The sequence below is a fragment of the Molossus molossus genome, unplaced genomic scaffold (assembly GCF_014108415.1).
Source record: "Molossus molossus isolate mMolMol1 unplaced genomic scaffold, mMolMol1.p scaffold_m16_p_23, whole genome shotgun sequence".
NCBI lineage: Eukaryota > Metazoa > Chordata > Mammalia > Chiroptera > Molossidae > Molossus > Molossus molossus.
Window position 1 is genome coordinate 6338504 of NW_023425359.1, and position 26965 is coordinate 6365468.

The 26965-nt window shown below is 48.4% G+C and overlaps 1 protein-coding gene across 1 annotated transcript in view; it reads right to left on the reverse strand.

The window, feature by feature from the left end:
* Positions 1 to 26965, reverse strand: part of DISC1 (DISC1 scaffold protein) — a 288452-nt gene that overhangs the window by 179842 nt on the left and 81645 nt on the right. The window contains 2 exon segments of the mRNA XM_036277622.1: positions 8179 to 8281; positions 12870 to 12924. Of these exon segments, the coding sequence (XP_036133515.1) occupies positions 8179 to 8281; positions 12870 to 12924 (158 nt within the window).

Consider the following 26965-nt stretch of genomic DNA (forward strand, 5'->3'; position numbering starts at 1 on the left):
GCATCAGATAAGGGGTTAAGATCCAAAATATATAAAGAACTCCTACAACTTAACACCAAAAAACACACACACAAAATCCAATTAAAAATGGGGAGAGGAGCCAGGCCAGTGTGGCTCAGTGGTTGAGTGTCAACCCATGCACCAAGAGGTCGCCGGTTCGATTTTTGGTCAGAGCACATGCCCAGGTTGTGGGCCTGATCCCCAGTGGGGGGCATGCAGGAGGCAGCTAACTGATGTTCCCTCTCATCGATGTTTCTATCTCTCTCTGCCTCTCCCTTCCTCCTTCTCTCTTTCACTAAAATCAGTAAAGAAAAAAATAAAATAAAAATTTAAAATGTGGGCAGAGGACCTGAATAGACATTTCTCAAAAAAAGACATAGAGATGGCCAATAGATATATGTAAAGATGCTCAACATCACTAATCATCAGAGAAATGCAAATTAAAACCAGGATTAGATATCACCTCACACCTGTCAGAATGGCTATCATCAATAAATCAACAAACAGACTGACAACCCTCAGAAGAGGGGGTGGTGGGGGGAGGATAGAGATAAACCACAAAACTTATATGCATGTACGCATAACCAATGGACATGGACAACAAAGCCGGGTATGGGGTGGGGGGATGGGAAAGAGGGTGTCAATGGGGAAAAAAAGGAGAAACATCTGTAACAAAAATAAATTAATAAAACCATTATTTTTAAAAAGTAAATAAAAATAAATCAACAAACAAGTGTTGGCAAGGATGCGGAAAAAAGGGAGCCCCCGTGCACTGCCGGTGGGGCTGCAAATTCGTGTGGCCACTATGGAAAACAGTATGGCAGGTCCTCAAAAAATATAAATAGAACTACCTCATGACCCAACAATTCTACTTCTGAGTATTTATCTGAAGAAATCTAAAACACTAATCTAAAAAGATATATGCACCCTTGTGTTCACTGAAGCATTATTTACAATTGCCAAGATAAGGAAGCAACTAGGTGTCCACCAGCAGACAATCTGATACAGAAGAGGTGGGGCATATACACAATGGAATATTACTAGGCCATGAAAAGAATGAAATCTTACCATTTGCAACAACATGATGAACCTAGAGGGTATCATGCTAAGTGAAGTAAGTCAGACAGGGAAAGACAAATACCGTACAACTTCACTTATATGTGGAACCCAAAGAACAAAATAAATGAACAAACAAAATAGAAACAGACTCATAAATGCAGAGAACAAACTGATGGTTGCCGGACGTGAAGGGGCTTGGGGGCTGGGTGAAAGGGGTAGAAGCATTGAGAAGTCCAAATAGGCAGTTACGAAACAGTCGAAAGGATGTAAAGTACAACATAAGAAATACAGTCAATGCCCTGGCCGGTTTGGCTCAGCGGTTAGAGCGTCCGCCTGCGGTACAGAGAGACCCGGGTTCGGTTCCCGCTAAGGGCACGTACCTCGGTTGCAGTTTGTCCCCAGCCCTGGTTGGTCGTGAGGGTGGCAGCCACTCGATGTGTCCCTTCACATCGATGTTTCTCTCTCTCTCTCTTCCTCTCTCTCCCTCCTGCTCTATCTGAACAAAAAATGGAAAAATGTCCTCAGGTGCGGATAAAAAAAGAAAAGAAATACAGTCAATAATGTTGTCATAACTGTGTATGGTGCCAGGTGGGTGCTAGACTTGCTGGAGGGTCACTTCGTAAGTCTAACCATAAATGTCTAACCACTCAGTTGTACACCTGAAACTACTGTACTATTGAACGTCAACTGTAATTGAAAAATAAAAAAAAGAATAAATGATTATCTGAACGGTTTATTTTCTGAAAAGAGATAACAGGAGGCAGGTGGGAAAGCAAATGTACCACAAACTGAGGGGAATCCCAAAGGAAGTGTGGAAATAAATTCTGGGTATCAGCAACCTATTAATGAGGCCCCCTTAAGAATGTATTCTTATCGACTGTCTCCTGAGTGCCAGACATTAGGCAAAGCCCAAGAAAAACATAGCAGACTACTCAGCAGATGGACCGGATCAGTAACAGTGGTGATCCCGGCGGGGAAGAAGGGCTGAGCCGGAACGGCGGTGTCAGTACCAGCAACGCCAGACGCCGGCACCCAAGAGCCCACCCTGGGCCCGGGGGGCGGGTGGGTGGTCGGAGCACAGCAGGCCCCTTCCAGGCAAAGGCTGTGATACTGGTCAGGTTACAGAGCTCAGAGGGAGGTACAGCCCAGCCACGGGACTGGGGTCCCAGCCAGGACTGCATCTCAGCAACAGTCAAGACAGAATCCCAGACAGAAGGCCAGCGACAGGAGGAAGGGTGTGCTGCTGAGTCACAAGCGTGGGTGACCACCACGTAAATGTGTCCTGTTTCTTGGCAGGAAAAGTCCTGGGACTGGAGGAGGGCCGAGGAGGCCACAGCTGTGAGTGGGAGAACATGGCATGCAGAGAAGACAGCCAGACTGAGCTCGGCACACTCACCGCTAGAGGTCAGGCAAGGCTGGGCGGGGCCCAGGACAGTCCTAGAGGAGACAGGCCCATACTTCTGATGTTGACATCCTAACCACAAGCCCGTGTCAGCCATGCCCGCCACACACTCTCTGGAAGGTGCTGAGCACATCCCCTCACTCTGCCCCCAGAGGGCCACCAGCTTAGTGAGGGACAAAGCAATCACACCTGGGGCAGAGGGGAGAGCTTCCGGGGAGAGCAGCCAAGCGCTGAGGGGCCCTGTCGAGGCTGGGTTCCCCTGCATGGAGCACCTTTTGAGACCTTTGCTCTCACTACCTTTCCAGGCGGCCAGTTCACCAAGGTGGGCACGGGGCTGCCTTCTGTGAAAAAGGCCTCTAACCTCGACCCAGCAGAACTGCGCCCAGACCCGAGGGCCAGGGCCCGCTCCAGGCCTCCAGGAGACACTCTTCGCCTGGCTCATCGACTAGGCGGAATCCAGCCATGACAGTGACCAGGCCTCCGGGGCTAAAGTGAATAAGCGGCCTGGGGAGAGGACTCAGCAGGGCCCTATGCCTTTGAACTCGGCCCTGAAACCAGACAGCAGAGGCGTCCTCGCCGTCAAGGGGGCGTCCACTCCAGTGCAGGGGCAGCAGACTGCAGACGTGGGGACAAAGCCACCTTGTGATCAGGGATGTGGATGCCAAGCCCTTCTGCTGCAGGTACACTACCGGGAGCCTTCCGCAGTGACTGACAGCTGGCCAAGGTCCCCTCCTGGCCACATCTCCTACCACCCATTTCGAAAACTAAGTCCTAAGATGGCACGGCGGTTCCGTCCTGTTTGCTGTCACTCTCCGAACACGTGGTCTGGGGACATCAGCTGCTGTGTCATGAGTGGCCTGTGGCACGGTCCCTGTGAGGGGGGACAGGGGCCTCTGCCAACAGCACTGAAGGAGCTTGGAAGCAGACCATCCAGCCCTATCGAGCCTCCAGAGGATGGCAGCCCCGCCTGACCTGGTGGCAGTGGGCTCGCGAGACCCTGAGTAGAACCACCCTAAGCTGCCTCTGGACTCCTGACCCTCGGAAACGGTGTATGAATTTGGGTGTGACGGTCACACACGATCAGGGACGCATGCCAGTTTCTGAGTCTCAGCCTCCAGAAATAAGAAACTTCATGCCCGTCTCCTGGGGCGCGCACTCTCGGAACCTGGCTTCAAGGAAGGTGAGCTGCCACAGAGGCTCACAGGACAGGGACCAACGGACTGCCACCCTGCCGGTCACGTATGCAGGTGATCTAGGACGTGGATTGTCCAGCCCCAGTCGGGCCACCCTACCTGTCCCTGCCGAGGTGCACCTTCACCGGCAAAAGAAACGGCTGGTGATGTTCTGAGTCCCTGAGTCCTGGGCGGTCTGCTGGGCCGCAATCAGTGACGCGAACAGCTCTGGTGTCTGAGAGTGAAGTGCTGCTGCAACTGACCCTAAAATCCGAGGCACTGACGCCGGAACCCAGTAGAGACGCGACAGGCCTCAGCGTAGGCTGCAAGGGAAGCCAGAAAAATACCACTGGAGCTGGAAGAAAGAGGACCCTTGGATGGAGTGACAGCAAGTCCGTCCACCAGGTAACAGAGAAGAGTTCTTGATGAAGTTCATCGCAGCGCCAAGGAGATTCTGGGCAGAATACAGAAGGGCCCCGGCTTCTGCACTGCCTGTGACAGAGCGCAAGCCAAGAGAGGGGACTTAAGACTGCTGTGCTAATATAAGGAAGCTAGGGCTTGCAAAGCAAAACTGTTTCTTAGTCCTCGTCTCCGAGACAGCAAATGATTGTCAAAGCAAGAAAAGGCCTCAGTCCACTGACGGGAGACTTCGGGCCCTCTGCTGTCCTCCACCAGCCTCTCCGCTCACGGGGGCTTCCGAGGGGCTCCAGGGTGCTGCCTTCAGCATTCACAAGACAGCCCAGCACGGGAAAGGCTCCTCTGGAAAGGCCGGTCCCTGTGGCTGTGTCTAGCGCACTGAGGGTCTGCCGTTCTGAAGGTACTAAAACAGGCCCATCGGGGTCCCGAGAAGCACCCCCTCCTCCCACTGGCCCTCCCTGCTGCGGAGCGCACCTTGAAGGACAGAAATCATGTTATTTGCAGAAGTTGCCAAAAAATGATGAGGACCCTGCCATCACCCCAACCCCTGGGGACACAGCCACTGACTGGAAGGCCCGTTCACCAAGGGCCTAAACAGCAATCCGGAATCGGGGGTCCAGAGGGGAGTTCCCAGCCCAGTTATTCAGGCCTCACCCATTTTCTCAGCTGATCAACGAACTAAACTGAACACCCAGACCCCAGGTGCAACAACACTCCATCCTAAGAATGTTCCCTGGGATTCCAACATGGATTATTCACATCTGAAAGAGAGCTCGCTCTGCTGTCTGAGGACGCGTTTCCTCCCTGGGGCTTAACACAGACGCATCCACCTGGCTTCCCAGGAAAGACGTATTGATTAAGAAAGGCAAAGCCCCAACTCAGAAGCAAGACTGTTCACTCTGCTCTCTCTCAGCCGATGGGGCCATAACTCCAGGAAATGGCATTTGGAGCCGTTAGGAGCCCAGCCCCACGCTCCGTTCTGATGTTCTCCTGGTTGTAAATAATCCACGTGGCTGCGCCAGGAGCCAAATTGCTCGTTAGCTGCCGACATTACTTGTTTAATGATCTGAAGAGCAGAAGCTGCCAATTATTGTAGCCCTTCTTAAATCCATTTGAAACCCATACATGTAATTATTTATACCTTCTTGTTAAATTTTTATGATTCTTCTGAAGCTGATGAGCTATCCATATCTCACACCTGGACTCCATCCCGAACTGCCACCTCGGTAACAGAGTGAACTTGACCACAGGGCGTGCCCCAGGGCCTCTGCTCCCTATCTGTCCCTGAGACCCCAATCTCGCACCAACTCAACATAGCTGTTGTAAAAATAAAGTAAAGCCATACAGCGAAATGTTTAAAAGCACTATTCAAATGAGAGGGTGAGACACTGTATTCAGAAACATGTTTTCAACCTACTAATTAATGGAGTAATGTATCCCTAAATAACTACCAGATTAAGGAGGGATTGTGATCTACTGCGAATCTCCAAATATCTATAATCTATGACTAGATGGTTAAACTGGGTGCATCAGCTTGTTTCATATTATCGTTCCTCCGCCTACAGGAGGGGTTGATCACACCCAATAATCCTCACTGAGCGTCTGCAGGTATGCACTGCCATGGAAACACCGGCTGGAATGATGGTACAGAGCACGTCTAGTCTTCAACTCTTAAAGAATAGGAAGTGGGCTTCCGGTCAAGACAGCAGCATAGGTAAACGCGGTATCCATCCTCCCACAACCACATCAAAGTTACAACTAAACTATAGAACAACCATCATTCAAAACTGCCTGAAATCGAGCTGAATGGAAGTCCTACAACTACGGAATTAAAGCAGCAGCCACATCCAGACTGGTAGGAGGGCGGAAGCGAATGGGCTGGTCCCACACCCACGTGTGGTGGATAAAAATCAGGAGGACACCTCGGCTGGGAAGGTCCTCCCTGAGGACTCAGGGGTCCCCGTCCCACACCAGGTGCCCTGCTCAGGGTTCCAGTGCCGGGAAGAGAATCCCCATCACTTCTGGATAGAAAAACCAGCGGGAACTGAGGCTCAGGGAGGCTGAGTCTACTGGAGCCCCAGGCAACTCCTTAAAGGGCCCGCGCACGGACTTATCGGACTCTCTCCTTCTAAGCTTGGAGGGGAGGCAGCTCGAGGGGCACCAGAGACATACAGGGAAGAACTGAGCTGTTTGGCACTGGAGCGAGGGCTGGAGAGGGGGCTTTCTCCAGGACAAACTTGCTGTCAGAGGCCTTTGTTCCTTTGGTGAGCCCTTCCCTGGGGCGGAAGACAGCCGCCATATCTGGGACTCCAGCAACCTGGCTCACACTGGTTGCCCCGCCCTGGTGATTCCCTGAGGCCCTGCCCCACCCAACTTTCAGGCCCACCCAAGCTGTTGCCAGTTGCTTAACCATTGGATTGGCCTGTCTTGGATCCTGCTTCAGGTTTTTCCTAAATTCTTTCAAACAAGCAGCATCTGGTCTCAGCTAGCCCCATACCGCTCGTTAAGTAATACACAGAAATAAACACAGGGAGGCAGTCAAAATGAGGAGACAAAGAAACAGGTCCCAAATGAAAGAACAGAACAAAACCCCAGGAAAAGAACTAAGTGAAATGGAGATAAGCAACCTAACAGATGCTGAGTTCAAAATACTGCTTATAAGGATGCTCAATGAACTTAGTGAGAACCTCAGTGAACTTAGGGAGGGCCTCAAGAGCATAAAAAAGGACCAGTCAGAAATGATGGAGGCACAGTCAGAAATGAAGGAGGCACTAACTGAAATAAAGAATAATTTACACAGATTCAATAGTAGAGTAGGTAAAGCCAAGAAGCAAACCATTGATTTGGAATATAAGGAAGCAAAAAATGCCCAATCAGAACAGCAAAAAGAACAAAGAATCCCAAAAAATGAGGATAGTGTAAGGAGCCTCTGGGACAACTTCAAGCGTGCCAACATTCACATCTTGGGGGTGCCAGAAGGAGAAGAGAGAGAACAAGAAATCGAAAACCTGTTTGAAACAATAATGGCAGAAAACTTTCCTAACTTTCCTAACTTGGTGAAGGAAACAGACATATAAGTCCAGGAAGCACAGAGAGTCCCAAATAAGATGAACCCCAAGAGGTCCACACCAAGACACATCATCATCAAAATCCAAAAGGTTCAAGACAAAGAGAGAATCTTAAAAGCAGCAAGAGAAAAGCAGCTAGTTACCTACAAGAAAGTTCCCATAAGGCTGTCAGCTGATTTCTCAAAAGAAACTTTGCAGGCCAGAAGGGAGTGGCAAGAAATATTCAGAGTGTTGAAAAGCAAGAACCTACAACCAAGATTACTCTATCCTGCAAAGCTGTCATTTAGAATCGATGGCCATATAAAGAGTTTCCCAGACAAGAAAAAGCTAAAGGAGTTCATCACCACCAAACCATTATTATAGGAAATGATGAAGGGTCTTTTTGAAAAAAAATAAATAAAATATATGAACAAACAAAATGGCAATGAATACATATCTATCAACAATGGAATCTACAAACAAAATGAACAGGTAGAACAGAAACATTCTCATAGATACAGAGAACATTTTGTTGGTTGCCAGATCGGAGGGGGGTTGGGGGAATGGGTGGAAAAGGTGAAGGGATTAAGAAGCACAAACTCATTGCTAGACTGACAAACCTCAAAGGAAAAGGGGTTGGGGGGTGGGAAGAAATAAACCGAAGAACTTATATGCATAACCAATGGACACAGACAATAGTGTGAGAAAAGGCAGGAGGGGGGTGGGAGTGGGGAGGAGGGGGTCAATGGGGGAAAAACGAGGAACATCTGTAATACATTCTACATCTAACAATAAAGATTTTAAAAAAAAATTTTAAATAAATAAATAGGAAGTGGAAGTCCAAAATACGAACCTACACAAATAACTTGCTTTCCACCATGTGTGCACATGCATGTTCAGTCTTACCCATCCCTCCATAAGGAGACCATGCTGCCCATGTCACCCCATGGGTTTTAGCGAGACTCCCCAGAAAAGCTCTGCCATATGAGTGTGTGACCTCAGTCACAGGCAGAATGCCCATCCAGGATGGTGATTGTCATCGTCCACTTTTACCGCCTCCATGTCTCCTGTTTCCAGTTACCTGACACGGCAAGCATTTTGGCTTCAAGCAACGCCAGGAGCTGGGTTTCAATCTCGGTAACTTGCGTCCTCAGAGCGCTGCAGAGTCTCTCCGTCCTGCACACCTAGAGGGGGAGAAACAGCCCTGAATTGTTGGGTAAAAATCAGAAGCCAACAGAGTGGCCGCCAGAGACTTCTGGGTCTATAAGTAACTGAAGGGGGTGATGAAGAGTAACTGAAGGAGAGTTCTTAGGAAGGAAGGGAGGGAGGGGGGAGGGAGGAGGGGGAGGAAGGAAGGGAGGGAAGAAAGGAGGGAGGGAGAAAGGGAGGAAGGAAAAGGAGTGAGGGAGGGAAGGAGTGAGGGAGGGAGGGAGGAAGGGAAGGGAGGAAGGAAAGGGAGGGAGGGAAGGAGGGTAGGGAAAATAAAGCAAGCATTGGCATATTTTAAGCATTAAACCCCTATACCTTTCAGAACACCCTCACACAAAACTGACATGAGCTAACACAACAGTACAACCACAGATTAAAATACCGTCGCCACTCTGCCTAGCCCCTCCACAGGGCCTTTGCACCTACTCCCTCCTTCTGAAATACTCTCGTGAGGTGGCTCAGCCTACTCACAGCCTCAGGGCTCTGCTCAGGCACCCCCGGGAAGAAAACCCTGGCTGGTCACCTACATAAAGCAACACCTCCCCTCCTCCCTTTCTGCCTTTACCCTGCTTCATGTTTTTCCACAGCGTCCTCTCCAGCTGACACACTGTTTGTTCTTATTCCTTTGTTCTTCTATTGTCTCTCTCTGCTGGGATATAAGCTCTGTGTGAGCAGGGACTGTGTTCTGCGTCTGGCATGTCGCAGGCAGTAAAGGAAGGAGCCCAGCCTCGAGATCAAGGGCCGCGTGGCAGGCTGAACAGAACCCTGGTAGGCGCTGTCTGGTGAAGCTTGGAAGGCCAGCATTTGCTGGCAAGTCATATTTGAAAAACAGACAAGTAGATCTCAACGAGATTTGCAGGTTCGATCATTTATTTTTCAGGATACTCCAAACATTACTACGTTTTTCTTTGCTTTTTCAAAAACAGTAAAAATTTTAGATCTCAGCCTGCCTGGTCTGGTTGAGCATCGACCCATGCACCAAGAGGTCACCAGTTCAATTCCTGGTCAGGGCACATGCCGGGGTTGTGGGCCTGATCCCCAGTGGGGGGCGTGCAGGAGGCAGCCAATGGATGTTCTCTATCATTGATGTTTCTATCTCTCTCCCTCTCCCTTCCTCTCTCTCTAAAATCAATAAAGAAAAAAAAAAATCTGTTTTTAAATTTTAAATCTCAGGTTTTTTTTCCAAATGTCTTATCTTTTATTTTGTTTGAAACCAAAACATCGTAAATTTTTCTTTTCTATGTAATGCAAAAACTTCATGTGCAATTAATATCAATACTCAGATTAATGAGCTACTTAGAAAAACTTCCAGTTCAACAAAAGCATGCATAGTTGAATAACTGTGGACATTCAGGGGTGATCCACAAAGGTTGTTACCCGGAAGCATCCCTCTTTTCTTGCTAAAAATCTAAGATTCCATTGAACAATTAAAATTAACCCATTTTGGTTCAAAGAGCCCAGAGAAAATATAAAATCTAATTTCTCCAAAAGAATCTAGATCTTGCTAGATATCATCAACTTAAAAGGTTTCACTTGTCTCAGACTTAATTGAGATTGTTCTTAGAATCAAAGCAGACCTCGCCACCCGATCTAAAACATTACACCATTTATTCCATGATCTTAAACATGTTCTTCTTCCACTAAACAGCTGGAATCCCCCAAACTGCTTTATAAAACTCACTCTCTAGAAAGCGGCAGCGTAATAGCCTCTACAGCAAAGCTTATACCAGCAGTCTGAGCACCCACATGTCCAAAGTGATTACATCCAAGACCCTCTAAACTCTAGAGTCTACATAGTCCTGGGATTTGTTGGGATGTCAGAACTGGAGTTAAAAGAAAGATGCTCTGAGCGAAGTCTCGGGCTGCTCCACGCCCAGTGACTGGACCTCCCTTCCATTCATCTAACAAAGTCATCCAAGTCCGAGGGCGTTTCTGTTAACTCCGTAACACCAGCCATAATTCTTGTATCTCGTCCAATGTATGGCCAATATTTCTGAGTTTAGTTAACAGTATCTGTGAATCATAATTGGGTCAATTTGTCCTTTGTTGAGCAAATCTATCTTTCAAGCTGTCACTATTAATAAGAAATAACCTCTCTCAACCTTTCTCAATCGCAAACAACATTCTTTCAGGCACTGCTGGGTATAATCGAACAGCGACCCATCTCCAGATGTCCCATTTCTTTGCAACTGTTTCTTCCATCTCATTTATCCCTTAATTCCCTTTGCTTTGGGTAACACATAAGAGTCGAAGAAATGCAGAGAGTGGATGGAAGGTCGGTCTCTCTTTGCGAGAGGAATCAAAGTGTCAGATCCATGACTCTAATACACTAAGTCAAGAATACACTGCCAAACTATGCTTTTTACCTCAAGGTCACCAGTCAGTCAAAGAAAGTTTTGTGAGACTGGGTAGTTTTTTTTTTAATCATCACCTGAGGATATTTTTCCATTTTATTTTCAGATAGAGTGGGAGGGCGAGGGAGAGAGAGAGAGAAAAACATCGACTGGTTGCCTCCTACATGACCCCGACCAGGGCCAGGGCCAAACCGCAACCAAAGCATGTGCCCCAGACCAGAATCGAACCCAAGACTCATTGGTCTGTGGGTTGACGCTCTAATCACTGAGCCAAACCAGCCAAGGCTGGGTAGCTTTAATTCTCTGTAGACTAATATATGCTCCCCACCACACACAGATTTGCCCACATACATACCCACCTTCGCACACACACACACACCCAAAAAATATGCATCCCCCTTTTATTTCCAAATAAAATGGATCCTGAGGAACTCAGTATCAATGGAGCTTTTACATTTACATTTTTAAATATTAGACATGAGTTTCTTAATCTTGTGGTAAAGCAAAATCGACGTTTTCCATAGATGCACTGGAGAAGGTATGCAGACAAAGCCAACCACGTCTGGCATTGTGGCAAGTCCAGCAGCTTGAACAGGAGCTAGAGATTATCCCCAAATCCCAAAATCGTGTGCATATGTGCATATGTGTGTGTATACAATGTGTCATATGAAACACTTATAAACACCATCTGTGTTATGTCGTAGGCACACCTGCAAACTCACGTCTGAGGCCCAGACCCATTCGTCTCGCACACACACTGCTACTCAGCAAACCCGGACCGAGAGCCCTCCTTTTAATTCTACACAGAAATCCGAACACACTGACAGGTTCACATGTACGGCTGAGAATACAGGAGAAGGGATACTGCCACACCTCCCATCCTCACCTCCCTGGGACCCTCCTGGAGGTCACAGTGGCAGATTTGATAGGGCCATGCGTACTAGTGGGTGACCTCACAGTGACACGCGGCAGAACCTCAGGTCTGCCGTCTAGCACGTCCCCTCCTGCGTCACGTAACAACCTGGTGAAGCCAGTCAGCCTCCCTCAGGCCTGCAGAGGGGCCAGAAGGTCTCAGCCCCACTCAGTAGGGGAGCCGGAGTTCTGCCTGGGGACAGGTGGGCTCGCCTGCCCCCCTTGGGGCGCACATTCCAGGAAGTTCTCTGGAAGCCCAGCAGGTTCTCCCTGGGCCCCCACGCCCTCTTGTGGACAAAACACCCTGGCAGGGAGCTCTCCTTGCTGCATAATAGCTCATCAAACGGCTACTGTGTGGAGAGATTTTAGCAAAATCACTGAATGCTGTTCTCAGAAATGAATTAAACACAAAAACTGGGAGAAGGGCCAGAGTAACCGGAGATTTTTTCCAACAACACAGCTCCGATCTTGGCTTAGTGCGTGACCCACGAGACCCTTGGCAGGTCCTCCTGGGCTGTTGCCCTGGGCACTGGGAACAAGACCCCTTCCAGGCCAGTGGCTCTCTCTGCTTCTCTCTGCTCAGAAACCTGTTCTCTTCACATTTTGACCATCTTATAACCAGCCCTGGCTCCCAGACCCAACACGAATAATCCGTGGTTTACACCCAGTTCTGCCCATGCTGAGTGCTAATCTGCAGGGTAGTTGCTCCTACTTCAGTTTGTCGGGGTGTCACTGTCTCCACAGGGAAGGGCTCTGCTCTGTAAACCCGGCTTGTCCTACCAACCCGGACACAGCTATCGAAGTGACTTGACTACCTTTCCCAGGGCGTGGAGGACGACGGCCTGTCTCGGCACAAACCGAGCCGCATCTGAAGTATAAATGGAAGATAAACTAGGCAATATGACTGCAGCCGATTTGAAGTCAGGGGAGCAACCTGAACTCCGCCCTCCTGGGAGGGAACGGAATTCCCTGCCCAGTGAACCCCACCCCGACAGCCCTGCAGAGCAAGGGCAGGCATTGGCGGGGCAGGATGGGGGTCACTGTCCCTCTCCAGCAACGACCGACTGCTCCTCCTGAGGCGGAGGCCGAGGCGGCCCATTCAAGGACCAGGAGCCGGGCCGCACCCGCAGCCGGGCCTGCACCCCGCAGCCGCCCCCGGCTCCGCTGGCCCCGCGGCCGGGCCGGCTCTGCGAAGTCCGAGTTTCTCCCAGGACCCAGGCCCTCTGAGCCCAGAGAAATGAAGTCAAAAGAAAACGTCAGCGGTCTCTGTAGAAAGCGGGCATAGGAAGGCACTTACCTTCGCAGCGATTTCTTTAAGTGACAAGTTGAGGGGCTTTATCCTTTCCTGGAGGCTAGAAGAATTAGAGAGAGGACATTGGTCTTCTTGGTGTCACAGTTCAATCCCACCCCATATGAAAACTCCAGAGACCTGCCCTCCATCGGCCCAACGCTGAGGACAGCAGGGAAGACGATGCTAAATCAGGTCCCTTTGACTATGGACTTAATATGCTGCTGGGAAGCAGATTGTCCCTCCCTAATGATGCTCTACTTAGGCCAATATTCAAATCTGTTATCGTGTCCATGGGGCACATCCACTGACAGGGTGAAGAACAGCCCAGATGTGCTCCTGGCGACAGAGGATTAAAATTTACATTCCTGTAACTACTTCCAAAAACCAGGGTCTACACAGGCTGGCATTTCACAGGCAGGTAGTCAACTTGATCCATCTGGGTACCCTGTGCCATTCCACAAATTGGTACTGAGCACCTGCTGTGTTCAGCAGTGAGGTGGAGCACGCAGGAGGTATATGTATTTAAAGTGCATCTAAAATAGAATTCCCTTGCTCTTTAGGCTCCTCCCTGCCTCTGTTTTCCCTTAGCACTATTCACCTTGACACGTTCATTTATTCTTGTAATTTCCCCCCCTCCCCCATGGAATATAACTTCCACAATCGCAGCAACTGTCTGTTGTATTCATGCCTGTGTCCTCAGTGCTTAAAACGATGCCTGCAGCTCGGAAGCAGGCACTCAGCCAATATCTGCAGAATGAAGGAGTGAGTGAACGAGTGACTCGTATTCTCAGCATTATCTAGCGGAGAGGAGGACATGCAGATGATCAAGTATAACACAAAGCAAGATGAAAACATTACTATTAGGAAACAGAACCCGATGCTAGAATCAAACTGTTACACAATAACTGTCACAGGCAGAATATTGTTCCCAGATGAGCTATGGAGACAACTTGTATAGCAGTTTAGAAACGAGGGGGTTTGTGGGAAAGCTACTGAAAGAGTTGGAAGGAACTGGGCCTCAAAAAAAGGAGGAAGAATGACATTTCAGGGAGGAGAAGAATCTGACTGGACCGAATGGTGCACAGAGGTGAGTTGTGAGAGAGAGAGTGAAGAGGGATTGAGTGTTTCGCACAGAGAGGGAGGTGGAGGATAGGAATAAGAGGTCTTTATGCATCTGTAATGTTTATTAATCCAGGAAAATAAACGGGGAAATGCTAATGTTTGTTTAATCTCAGTGGGAGAGAAATGAGTATCTGCTATATTTCTCACTGTTTGGAATATTTACAATTAAAATCATTGTTAAAGGAACATCAGAAACAACCTATAGTTAGCACTGAAGGCCAGCTAAGGATTTCTGAGCTTCATGCACGGTCAGTGGGAAATCATTCCATTTCTGAGCAGGAGCGCCACAAGACAAAAATGGGTTTTTCTGGAAAATTAACTGGGCAGCACAGAGGGATGATTTAGGGAGGAAACACCCGTGCGACAAACCAGCAGGCGCCTTCAGCAAAAACCAGACTGTGAGGCCCAAGGGCCTGCAGACGCTGGAGGAAGTCAGGAAGGGAAGGAAGGAGGGCCTTTGATTACGATGATGCTGCAAAGCAGCGACGGCACCTGATCTGGGGCGTTCACTCATCCGTTCCTCCACCAGTTCAGTGATTCTTCCGATTTCTCCTGGGCACCTAGTAAGTTAGGGGCAGGGAGCATAAACACGTGGTTCTGGCCCTCCACAACTGCCAGGCGGGACTCAAAATGGGAAAAAAGTTACCGGTACTAGAAGAGCAGTGGTCACCTGCTCCAATGGTGAGCTGCAGAGGGGAGGTGGGGTTTTCTAGGGTAAGTGTGCGCGGTCAGCATATGGCAGGACCGCAAAGAACAGATTGCTGTTCTTCACCTGTAAGAACTGGTTTTGAATGTCAACACCTCCACCGATCTGTGATTTCTGCGCACAAGCAACCTCGTTTCCATTGCAAATCCCCCGGAACTGGTGTGGGTCCCTCTAGCCAACATGATCCTCGCTGTGGACGTACAGCCTACAGAGGAAGGTGGGTCCCTGTCGAACGAGGTCAGCCAGATGCAGGGGGAGGGAGCTGAGGAACAGCAGAGCAGGTGGCAGGAGATTTTTCTGAATTCAGGAGTCACAATGTGACAAAAGCCAGTGAGCTGGGACAGTGGGAACGGCAGGTGGAATCCCACCCGGAGAATTCTAGACGCCGGCTGGATGGAGACTGGATCTTTTGCAGGGACATAAGTCTGAATGGCTGCTAACAGGAGAGCAGGGTGCAGACCAAGCCACTTGAGATGTTGGGACCGAAGGACAGAGATGTCAAAGGTGGGCCTGGACCAGTCCTGCCTCTGATTCTAGCAGCAGCTCTGTGCTGCTGACATCTGTTCACCAGGCCCATGGGAGTCCATCCAACTAATAACCTCAGCAATGGGTCACCACAACAGTGATCCTGGGAGCATCTCATGCATCTTATAAATAGGTGCTCCCAGCCACACGCAAAGACTAGTTCTCCCATTAACAAGACAGATGGGTAGTGGGTCCATTTATGACCCTGGGAACTTAGCTGAGCAACACGGCAGCAGCTTTCGCTAATTCCCAACGGGCCAAGCACCACCCTCCGGGCTGAACGCAGCTCATGGGCCTTGGTTCAGCTCTGGCCTTTCCCAGGGAGAAAATCAGTCTCCTCTCAGAGATGCGTGGGGAAGCGGGAAGGCAGTGATGCAGATAATTGAATGTGTTGTTTTAGATTTGATCTGATTTATATTTAATTTATTTAATTTATGCTATATTACTTTTTGCAGTAGATTTACCTGCCTAATTATGTTTTGCTCAGGCTAATATTAACATTAGCTGCATCCCTGGGGTAGACACGGAATGAAAGCGACGGGGGGCAGAAGAATATGAATAATCGACACACCACGCTGGTGGTTTTCAAGCTATTTTTAGCAGCAGAACTCTTTTAAACAAAATTGTACACAGAACTGTAATGTATAAAATAGATAACAGGGGATCTGTTCTGACTGGTGTGGGGTGTCTGGCCTAGGGCAAAATGATGTCTGTCACGCGGGCCCCAAACACCCAGTTGCTACCTCCGTCACGCTGTGATCCCCGAACCATGATTCCAGGAGCAGAAATACAAATTGAAAACCACCAAATTAGACGAGTTAAATGTTTATACACAAGAGTTATATGTACTTCAATGATCAGAACTGATGCCTGTGTTTCTTTCAAGCCTGCATACTGTTATGACAAATAACTGTCATCTCAGATCAAATTACACTGTACCCTAGAAACACATAAATTGTCTCCCCAAATTAGCAGATAATGTTTCAACATATACACCAGACCTAATTGACTCAAATAAGCATCTTAATTCAAAGTAGCTACACTCAGAGTAATAGTGTCAAATATTTATTGAGCACTTACTATGTACCGGGCATGCTTCTACATTCCTTACACATTTTTAAAACTCTCATAACTATAAATATCTAGATTTTGAGACAAGAAAACTCAATCAAAGAGGAATTTAAGGCCTTGGCTGGGTGGCTCAGTTGGTTGGAGCACTGTCCTCTACACCAAAAGGTTTCAGGTTTTATTCCCAGTCAGGGCACATACCTACATTGCAGGTTCAATGCCCAGTCAGGACGCATATGAGAGGCAACTGATCAATGTTTCTCTCTCACATCAATGTTCCTCTCTCTCTCTCTCTAAGTTAATAAAAATAAAAAGATTTAAGTGACTTTCCCAGGGTTAACCAGTTGGTAAGTGGGTAAGTGATAACCAAGCAGTCTAGCTATCTGTTCTCTGAACACTAAACTAACCCACCTGTCCTGGAAACTGTGTACTTACCTGAAGTATCCTGTTGTCCAGACTAATTTTTTAAATTTTATTTTTAAATTATGTAAAGTTTATAATATAAGAAATATTACTTGTAAATGCACATTATTCTTTACTCACCAAATGGTGTTAAAATCATATGAACAAAATTCACCCTCAATAGACGAAGCCTGGGGCAAGTTGAGACAGTGGATGAGAACCTGCTGCGGGGACCAGGGGCGGCAGGTGGGCCCGGACTGGCAGCGGGGAGGGAACCGGCGCAGAGGGGTCCAGTCAAGGTCGCCTGTGCCCCCCTCAGCTCGCCGTGTTGGCGTCCTCAGAATGGGACCTTATTCGGAGATGACGGCTTTGTAGTAGCAATGTTGAACCGGTGAGCTACAAGAACTTTCAACACATGCAAAAACCTGACTATTTAGTCAGGGGCACTGACCTCTTTTCCTTTAGATTGTCAAGTAAGAAAATGACAGCAGCCAACACAACAATAGCTGTCCGGTGTGAACGAGTCAAAATTACACCTATGGTTTTGTCAGATGGCAAAAAAATCTAGTTTTTGATGTGCCGCAGAATTTTAGCAATCTGTGTATGTGCACCATGCAATGAAAACGATTGAAAATCACTGCTTTATAAAAGTATCAAGTTAAAGTGAGGTTACAGATGAGCCCTACTCCAATATGACCAGTGTCCTTATGAAAAGGGGGATATGGACACACATACAGGGAAGACGATCTGAAGAGTCTGAGGGGAGACAGCCGAGGAGGGGCCTGGAACAGACCCCTCCCTCACGGCCCCCAAAAGCAATCAGCCCCGCCCACACCTTGATCCTGGACTTCCAGCCTCCAGAGCTGTGAGGACATAAACTGTGATGCTGAAGTCACCCTGTCTGTGGCACTTGGCTAGAGCAGCCCTAAGCGAACTCACGTAGGTGGGATTTTCTGTTTTTAACAGAACGACTATTAAATTGTATGTGTTATTAAGATCCCACATGCTGACGCTCCAGGGTCCGAGAAACAGTGACTGCTCTCGGTGGCCGCCGCCAGACAACAAAGGACACGATGGCTCTTTTGTTTGCTCCAGAGGAACAGCTGGTTTCATCTTCAACCCCCAGGGGACACCGAGTGCTGCTGCAGCAACAGGTCCCTGCGGAACGGGAATGGTGTCGTCTGTCTCGAGCTAAGGATTCTGGGGGTGGTGATGAGAAAATGTCACGTGAGAATGGCTTTGATTTTTTTTTTTTTCCTAATGATTTGGGACCATTGGGTTAGCGCAGGAGTTCATGAATGCCTTAGCTTCGGGTTATGGAGGAAAAGGGACCCCCTTAATTATTCCTCAATATCACAGGAAGAATGCTACCACGGATGTCAAAAATATCAGCAATAAAAACTCAATTTAGGGAGGAACAGCTTGCCTTCCAGCAATAATTCCAAGTGAAAATGGACTGAAATCAATCAGTAACTAATCTGAAGAGGACAAGCCAAGACTTGGTCAAGAGCCAGACGAGACATTTACTAGGAGAATGTCAGCCAGACAATGGGGGTGCAGTGACTTGGGGTGAGAAAAGCTCTGAGGAGGAACAGCCCAACCAAGCAACCACCTCTCCACCAGGCTGGCCCAGGCCAGGGGCACCGTCCCCGGAAAACTGCCATGGCCTCTGCACGCCTGCTTTTGCTCTCACCCCTCGACAGTCTGCTCTCACCCTCGACGGTCTGCTCTCACCCCTCGACGGTCTGCTCTCACCCTCGACGGTCTGCTCTCACCCCCGACGGTCTGCTCTCACCCCCGACGGTCTGCTCTCACCCCTCGACAGTCTGCTCTCACCCTCGACGGTCTGCTCTCACCCCCGACGGTCTGCTCTCACCCCCGACGGTCTGCTCTCACCCCTCGACAGTCTGCTCTCACCCCCGACGGTCTGCTCTCACCCCTCGACCGAATGCTCTCACCCCCGACGGTCTGCTCTCAAGCGCATCTGGTAAAACGTCACCGCTCGGCTCTCCTAACACCCAAGTGAAGCCGAGTCCACAAGGGCCCGGGTGCCCATGTCCCACCACACCTCTGACCTCCTGTCCGAATGCCGTCCTCAACTCACCCACTCCGCCCTGCCACTGTGGCCGCCTGACAGCCCCTGGGTCTGCCTGGGTGCCGTCCCCTGGGACACTCTGGGCCAGCTCCTGCAAATCCTCGCTCTAAATTACCTCTTGGGGAGCCCAGCCTGACTGCTCCATTTAAAACTGCACATGTCTGCCCTGGCCGGTTTGGCTCAGCAGTTAGAGCGTCGGCCTGGGGTCCTGAGAGACCCGGGTTCGGTTCCTGCTAAGGGCACGTACCTCGGTTGCAGTTTGTCTCCGGCCCTGGTCGGTCGTGCAGGTGGCAGCCACTCGATGTGTCCCTTCACGTCGATGTTTCTCTCTCTCTCTCTCTCTCTGTTCCTCTCTCTCCCTCCCACTCTATCTGAACAAAAAATGGAAAAATGTCCTCAGATGAGGATAAAATAAATAAATAAATAAAACTGCACATGTCACATCCTCTCCTGTGTTCCCCCCCATAGCATTCACTACCTACTAACCTACCACCTAATTTACTCACTAGTTATGGTTACTGTCTAGTTCTGTCTCCTCCCCCTGGACGGAGAGCTCCAGGGGCAAGGATCTTCCATGGACAAGGCCCTGGTGCACAGTGGGCACTTAGTTAATATTTGACTGATGACTGATGCTCGCCTTCCTGTCTTCTTTCTAAGGAAGAGGTGGGGCAGAGTGGGAACATCCTCACCTCTATTCAAGACTCGCTCAAACCACAGGATGGAGAGAGGCTCCATCTCTGCTCCCGTGTCCCACCACTGCCCAGCACGGGTGGGGATTCAAGGCCACGGCTGCTCTTGACCATCACGCTATCGGTGGAGCTTCATGTGCGAGAGAGAAAGGTTAAACTCAGTCTGCTCAGTAAGATCTCCCCTCTTTTGAAAGTCCACCTCTTAGAAGTCTTCCTCCCTTTGCCTTATTTATTTTGAATGATTTCTTTCCGCAGACGGTGTATGGGTTGAACTGCGTCCCTATGAAATTCACACATTGAAGTCCTCGTCCACACATCTCAGAACGTGGCCTTATTTGGAAACAGGGTCGTTGCCAGTGTAATGGTTCAGACGAGGCTGTTAGAGTGGGCCCTGCTCCCCACTCTCAAGGTGAAGCATCTGTGGGGCCAGAGATGCATTCCCACCCAGAGCAAGTGCAGGCAGCCAAGGCAAAGTGCCTTCCCGAAGCGCTGCGAGCCTGCCTCCGGCCAGGGCGTCCCTCCCAAGGGTGGCACACTGCAGCAGGCACACCTCCAGGCCCAAGCAGTGGCCATTTTGCAGGCGTGGATATTTCTTGGACCAGGTGTCCACATGCAAAATCCATCACAGTGCAGGGCCGAGCCTGGATGGGAAGACAAGGGCAAGAGTCCACCTGGTCCTCTTCCTCTGGGCTACAAATAGGCCTGGATGTATTACACTGTGTTCCTGTCTTAGGAAACTACCTCTCCCTGCATGGCCGTCAGTGTCCTTGCACTTTCTCCTGTTACCACTCGCCCAGCCACAAGCACCCTCAGCACTAGCCCCGGCCCTCTGCATTAGACCCCCACAGGATGCCACACACCTGCCCAAAGATGAGCAAGCCTCCGAAGGGCAAATGAGCTCCGCTGCACAAGAATGTTAAGGACACTCAGAGGGTCCCCCCATCCCCCCACCAACTCTCTGCAAGACTTCGAACGAGTCACCTGCTGCAGCTGTGTCCTCACCTGCAAAGTGAGCAGGGTGGACCAGGTTATTTCGAAGAACCTTCCAGTCCTGCCATCCAAGGTTCATTTTCTAATATTAATTTACTTGTAGAGGTTTAGAGACTCTAAAAAACACATAGTTATAGAAAGTGCCAGATAATGTCAGTGACAGAGGCAGAAAGGCCAGATCGCTGTCACTTTTACTGGGCAAGGCGAGAGGTTTTCAGCCTCCAGGACCGAGTTGCGCAGAAGCCACATTCTGCTGGCAGCTGCTTCCGGCCTGTGTGTGCATGGCCTTATGCTAGAGTCCCTGTGTGTACATGGCCTTATGCTAAAGTCCCTGTGTGTACATGGCCTTATGCTAAAGTCCCTGTGTGTGCATGGCCTTATGCTAGAGTCCCTGTGTGTACATGGCCTTATGCTAAAGTCCCTGTGTGTGCATGGCCTTATGCTAAAGTCCCTGTGTGTGCATGGCCTTATGCTAAAGTCCCTGTGTGTGCATGGCCTTATGCTAAAGTCCCTGTGTGTACATGGCCTTATGCTAAAGTCCCTGTGTGTACATGGCCTTATGCTAAAGTCCCTGTGTGTACATGGCCTTATGCTAAAGTCCCATGGGGGGGGGGGGGGTATGGGAAAGGAAAGATACCAATTCCGTCTCCAAATAGCCTTCTCCTTGCCCTCCCTCCATTCCCAATTCCATCCTGTGTCTTGTTTAGTAAAAATAAGTTTAAGAATGAGAAACTGTTACTGCAGCAAAATAGAAATGACATAAAGGGCAAAATGACAGCTACCCGAGCAGAAGCACCACTTGGGTCTTGAATTAAAAAAAAATACAAGACTATGCTGACATTAACAACCTTGCCAATTACTGCTCAGTCCTCTAACCTTCTGTCCGGAGCAAGTAGTTAAGGAAATGACAGTAAAAACAGCTTTAGGAAATGCAAGATTTTAACTCCTTGGCTTTTTTCCTTCCTTGGACCCTTCTCTCCTCACAGCTGATAATGTCACATGTCACCAGTGGGACATACACGGGGCAGAGACAACAAAGACGCCAAGAACTCCTCCAGGCTTCGACGGCCCTGTAGAGGCTCCATAAGGCACATAGAGTCGTCAGGAGCGAGCACTCTGCAGGGCGGTAGGAGCCAGGGAGCTGGGGAGCTGAGACTTTACTCCTGGGACAGCAAAGCTCCAGCACCTCCGATGGCCGTCCTGGCCACCTCAGCCCGGCGTGGAATCTCGGTCCAGCTGGGTGGCGGGACAGGAGCTTAACAGCCTGACAAGCACACACACACACACATCTTGCTAGCTCCTCTTTTGAGGATCTTGGGGAGAACGAAGTGTAATGATTTAATAAATCATTCATACAGATATCCATACCTTTATCAGAGTAAGGAAATATTTTAGGGTAATCTGAAGCACAAGAATTTGTCACGAGGGTGAAGTAAATATATTTGACCTCTTCCTCGGGCCCAATCAAAGCAGATAAAATGAAGGAACCAAAGCAAAATGGGCCAGAGAAATACGGAGACTTCGCGTCTTTGAATCTTTCTCCGGATATGATCACATTAGTGATGCAGATCCCCACTGAGTCTGCCTCCGAATTTCAGGAAGCCTGGGTCTAAACTTAGGGTACCACATTTTCTTACTTTGCAGTCTGTGTAGGAAAGTCCAGTTTCTCCAACTAACTCAGCAAACTGAGGCTGACGTCGTATTTTGTAAGACCACAAACTGTTTTAAATGAACACATCTATGTAAGTCCTGTCAGTACTAAAGAGGATAGCAAAGAAAGCAAGGAAGGACAAAGAGACTTCCTGCGGAAGAGGTGCTGAAGATGCCGAACAGAGAGAAGAGCCACGATCCTGAATTTACAAGATTTGCAGAATTTTCCCAATTTCCTGATACACGTCAGAGCACAGGTGCACACACACGTGTACACACACACCCTCGCTCCACGCCATCTCTTGCCACTTCCCGTCCCCTCTGGGAAACCGCCTGATGGTCCAGTCACAGCGGATTCTGAAGTCCAGTCCCATCGAAAATCACAGGTCTGATTTCACGCGGGTGACCCGGCAATCGGCTTATTCCAACACTCCTCGTGTTCGTTCAGCCAGATCTTTCTCACTGCCTCTCAAATACTCTTACTCCAAACTGAAGCTATAATTTATATGCCAGAAACATTCTGACTTCAGACATTTGTTCTATAAGAGATTTTAGTTGCCAAATAAAGCAGTGAGCACAGGGGTCAAAGTATGGACGGCCTTGTGTTCAGGTCATACTCCTCCCCTGTCCTCCCCTCCCCCAGGTTATTTAATGAGACCTTTTTACAAACAATAAGAAATAAATTATTGACCTCTTATTTTTTAAAGACTGGCAAATAGCCCTGGCCAGTTTGGCTCACCGGTTAGAGAACGGGCCAAGAACCAAAGGGCCTCAGGTTCAATTCCCGGTCAGGGGGATGTACCTCAGTTGTGGGTTTGGTCCCAGCTTTGGTTGGGGTCAGGGTCATGCAGGAGGCAACAAATCGATATGTCTCTCTCACATTGATGTCTGTCCCTCTCTCTTCCTCCTTCCATCCCTCCCACTCTACCTGGAAAAATCAATGGAAAAATATCCTCGGGTGAAGATTAAAAAACAAAAAGACTGATGAACATAACCAAGTGAGCTCCGCATTCTCAATTACTGTCATAGGGAAATGTACTTAAACTTTCAAAGAAGATCTTGATTCTTGGGCTCCAGAGTTTCTCTCCACAAGACTTCTGTGAGTTCAATGCTGCAAATACTATAATCCAAGGAGTACATGTTCCTGCCTCTGGGTTTATTTTGCTAAGTGATCCAAAGGCAACTTCCCATTTCCTAATTCGGACAAGTAATGTCCCGTTGCTCCTAGGGTGCTTTAAAGAAATACCCTGAACCGCCTGCATTTCCATTTAATACTATGTTTTTTAATGTATGTTGTTTCTCCTAAATTTCTAAGCATGTGTGCTTTCCATAACTGAAGTTTACCCAAAGGTTTTTCTGTTCTGGGTTCACATGGTTTTCTTTTTTGGTTGCTGTTTGTTTGTTTGTTTGTTTGTTTTTTATCTTTATCGTTGACTATATTACAGATGTTCCTCATTTTCCCCCCATTGACTCCCTCCTCCCCACTCCCGGCCCCCTCCCGCCTTTTCCCACACTGTTGTCTCTGTCCATTGGTTATGCATATAAGTTCTTTGGTTTATTTCTTCCCTCCCCCCAACCCCCTTCCCTTTGAGGTTTGTCAGTCTAGAAACCAATTTGTACTTCTTAATCCCTTCACCTTTTTCACCCATTCCCCCAACTCCCCTCCCATCTGGCGACCAACAAAATGTTCTCTGTATCTATGAGAATGTTTCTGTTCTGCCTGTTAATTTTGTTTCTAGATTCAGTTGTCGATGGATATGTATTCATTGCCATTTTGTTTGTTCATATATTTTATCTTTTTCTTCAAAAAGACCCTTCATCATTTCATATACTAATGGTTTGGTGGTGATGAACTCCTTTAACTTTTCCTTGTCTGGGAAACTTTATATGGCCATCGATTCTAAATGACAGCTTTGCAGGATAGAGTAATCTTGGTTGTAGGTTCTTGCTTTTCATCACTCTGAATATTTCTTGCCACTCCCTTCTGGCCTGCAAAGTTTCTTTTGAGAAATCAGCTGACAGCCTTATGGGAACTCCCTTGTAGGTAACTAGCTGCTTTTCTCTTGCTGCTTTTAAGATTCTCTCTTTGTCTTGAACCTTTTGCATTTTGATGATGATGTGTCTTGGTGTGGACCTCTTGGGATTCATCTTATTTGGGACTCTCTGTGCTTCCTGGACTTGTATGTCTGTTTCCTTCACCAAGTCAGGGAAGTTTTCTGCCATTATTGTTTCAAATAGGTTTTCAATTTCTTGTTCTCACTCTTCTCCTTCTGGCACCCCCAAGATGTGAATGTTGGCACACTTGAAGTTTTCCCAGAGGCTCCTTACACTATCCTCATTTTTTGGGATTCTTTGTTCTTTTTGCTGTTCTGATTGGATGTTTTTTGCTTCCTTATATTCCAAATCGATGGTTTGCTTCTTGGCTTTACCTTCTCTACTATTGAATCTGTGTAAATTATTCTTTATTTCAGTTAGTGCCTCCTTCATTTCTGACTGTGCATTCTTCATTTCTGACTGGTCCTTTTTTATGCTCTTGAGGCCCTCACTAAGTTCACTGAGGTTCTCACTAAGTTCATTGAGCATCCTTATAAGCAGTATTTTGAACTCAGCATCTGTTAGGTTGCTTATCTCCATTTCACTTAGTTCTTTTCCTGGGATTTTATTTTGTTCTTTCATTTGGGACCTGTTTCTTTGTCTCCTCATTTTGACTGCCTCTCTGTGTTTCTGTTTATTACTTAATGAGAGGTATAAAGCTATCTGAAACCAGATGCTGCTTGTTTGAAAGAATTTAGGAAAACCTGAAGCAGGATCCAAGACAGGCCAATCCAATGGTTAAGCAACTGGCAACAGCTTGGGTGGGCCTGAAAGTTGGGTGGGGCGGGGCCTCAGGGAATCACCAGGGCGGGGCTACCAGTGTGAGCCAGGTTGCTGGAGTCCCAGATATGGCGGCTGTCTGCCGACCCAGGGAAGGGCTCGCCAAAGGAACAAAGGCCTCTGACAGCACGTCTGACCAGGAGAAATCTCCCTCTCCAGCCCTCGCTCCAGTGCCAAACAGCTCAGTTCTTCCCTGTGTGTCTCTGGCGCCCCTCGAGCTGCCTCCCCTCCAAGCTTAGAGGAAGTGAGTCCCATAAGTTTGTGCACGGGCCCTTTAAGAGGAGCTGCCTGGGGCTCCAGCCGCCTCAGCCTCCCTGAGCCTCAGTTCCCACTGGTTTTCCAGCCAGAAGTGATGGGGATTCTCTTCCTGGCAGTGCAACCCTGAGCGGGGCACCTGGTGTGGGACGGGGACCCCCTCAGTCCTCAGGGAGGACCTTCCCAGCCGAGGCGTCTCCTGATTTTTATCCACCACACGTGGGTGTGGGACCAGCCCGTCCCCCCCGCCCTCCTACCAGTCTCGATGCTGCTGCTCCTTTAATTCCATAGTCGTAGGACTTCCATTCAGCTCGATTTTGAATGATGGTTGTTCTGTAGTTTAATTGTAACTTTGATTTTCATATATATAATTTAAAATTTCCCAGTAGCAACATTAAAAAGTATAGAGAAATAGGTGACATTAATTTAAAGAACATATTTAATCTAATATACCCCTAATATTATTTCAGCAAGTAGTAGTATAAAAATTACTGACGAGACGGTTTGCATTTTTTCTCGACATCCAATGTGTTTCACATTCAGAGCCCATCTAACTCGCACTCGCCACCTTTCAAGGGCTCAGTTGTCACGTGCCGGCTCACCGCGTAGTGGAGGTTTTCCAAAGACTCGTAAGGGTTTCTGAAGCCCCGCTCACCACCCGCCGCGTGGCTGAGAACAAGCACATGCGCCGCCAGAGCAGAGCGGAGCCTCCCTCTCTCAGTCCCCTCCAAAATCCGCTGGCAAATCTGCAGTCAGATTCCTGCAACTGGGGAATGTTATCAATCCGTTTCCTAAAATGTTTCAATGAATAAAGATTTACGCATTTTATTGGATAAAGGTTGCAAAAATAGACCACTGGCGAACAACATAGATGAGCAGCAGGAAAAAATGCAGTTGACTGAACAAGTAACTGAATGAGGAATTCAAACACCAATATCCGTATGACTCAGAAAGGAGGTACACAGTCGTGAGGATGGTGGCAGCCACGATGAACACCTTTGCAAAAACAACCCTCCCGTAGAAGGCTGGGCGCCCCCTTGGAGCATCGAACCAGAGGTTCTGGCTCGGGTCAGCCAGCAGCCTGGGAATCAGCACAGGCGCAGGGGTCACCTGTTAACAGTGGGAAGAAGCTCACTCGGAACAGCTGACTCGCCAGCAAGCGGTGGGCTGGCACTTCCAACCTGGGGCTATTCCCTGCACCCCTTGAAAAGGGCCCCAGTGAGCAGAACTGAACTACCTTCTACTGGACCAGCTTTCGCCCTTGAGATCAAGGTCTGAAGAACTGTTTCGTCTGGTGTCTTAAATTAACATCTGAGAAGTTAAAGCAGGAGCAGTAACCTACAACCTGCAAACAGTAAACGTTCTTGGGATATGTCAGAATCAGAACATTTGATGAAAGGGAAGGAAGGCTTGTCGAAGATACCCAGATTACAGAGAAATTACGTGCAGAATACTTCTCAAGGTGATAATGATGGAAAATAAAAATTGAAACGGATCAGAAGAAAAATTAAAATAGGCCACATGCATTCATGGATGCCAAGAGCTGACGCAGCTGTGGTGTGAGAACAGCTACAATCATGTTAAGATGATTATCACCCATCTTTGAGAATCCATGGGGCTCTGGTTGAGAACAATTAATCTGATCCCTAAATTATGACAGAGGAATGGATGAGTCTACAATTTATAAGCCTCCCAAGAAAAACTACCTATATAATAATAATAGACC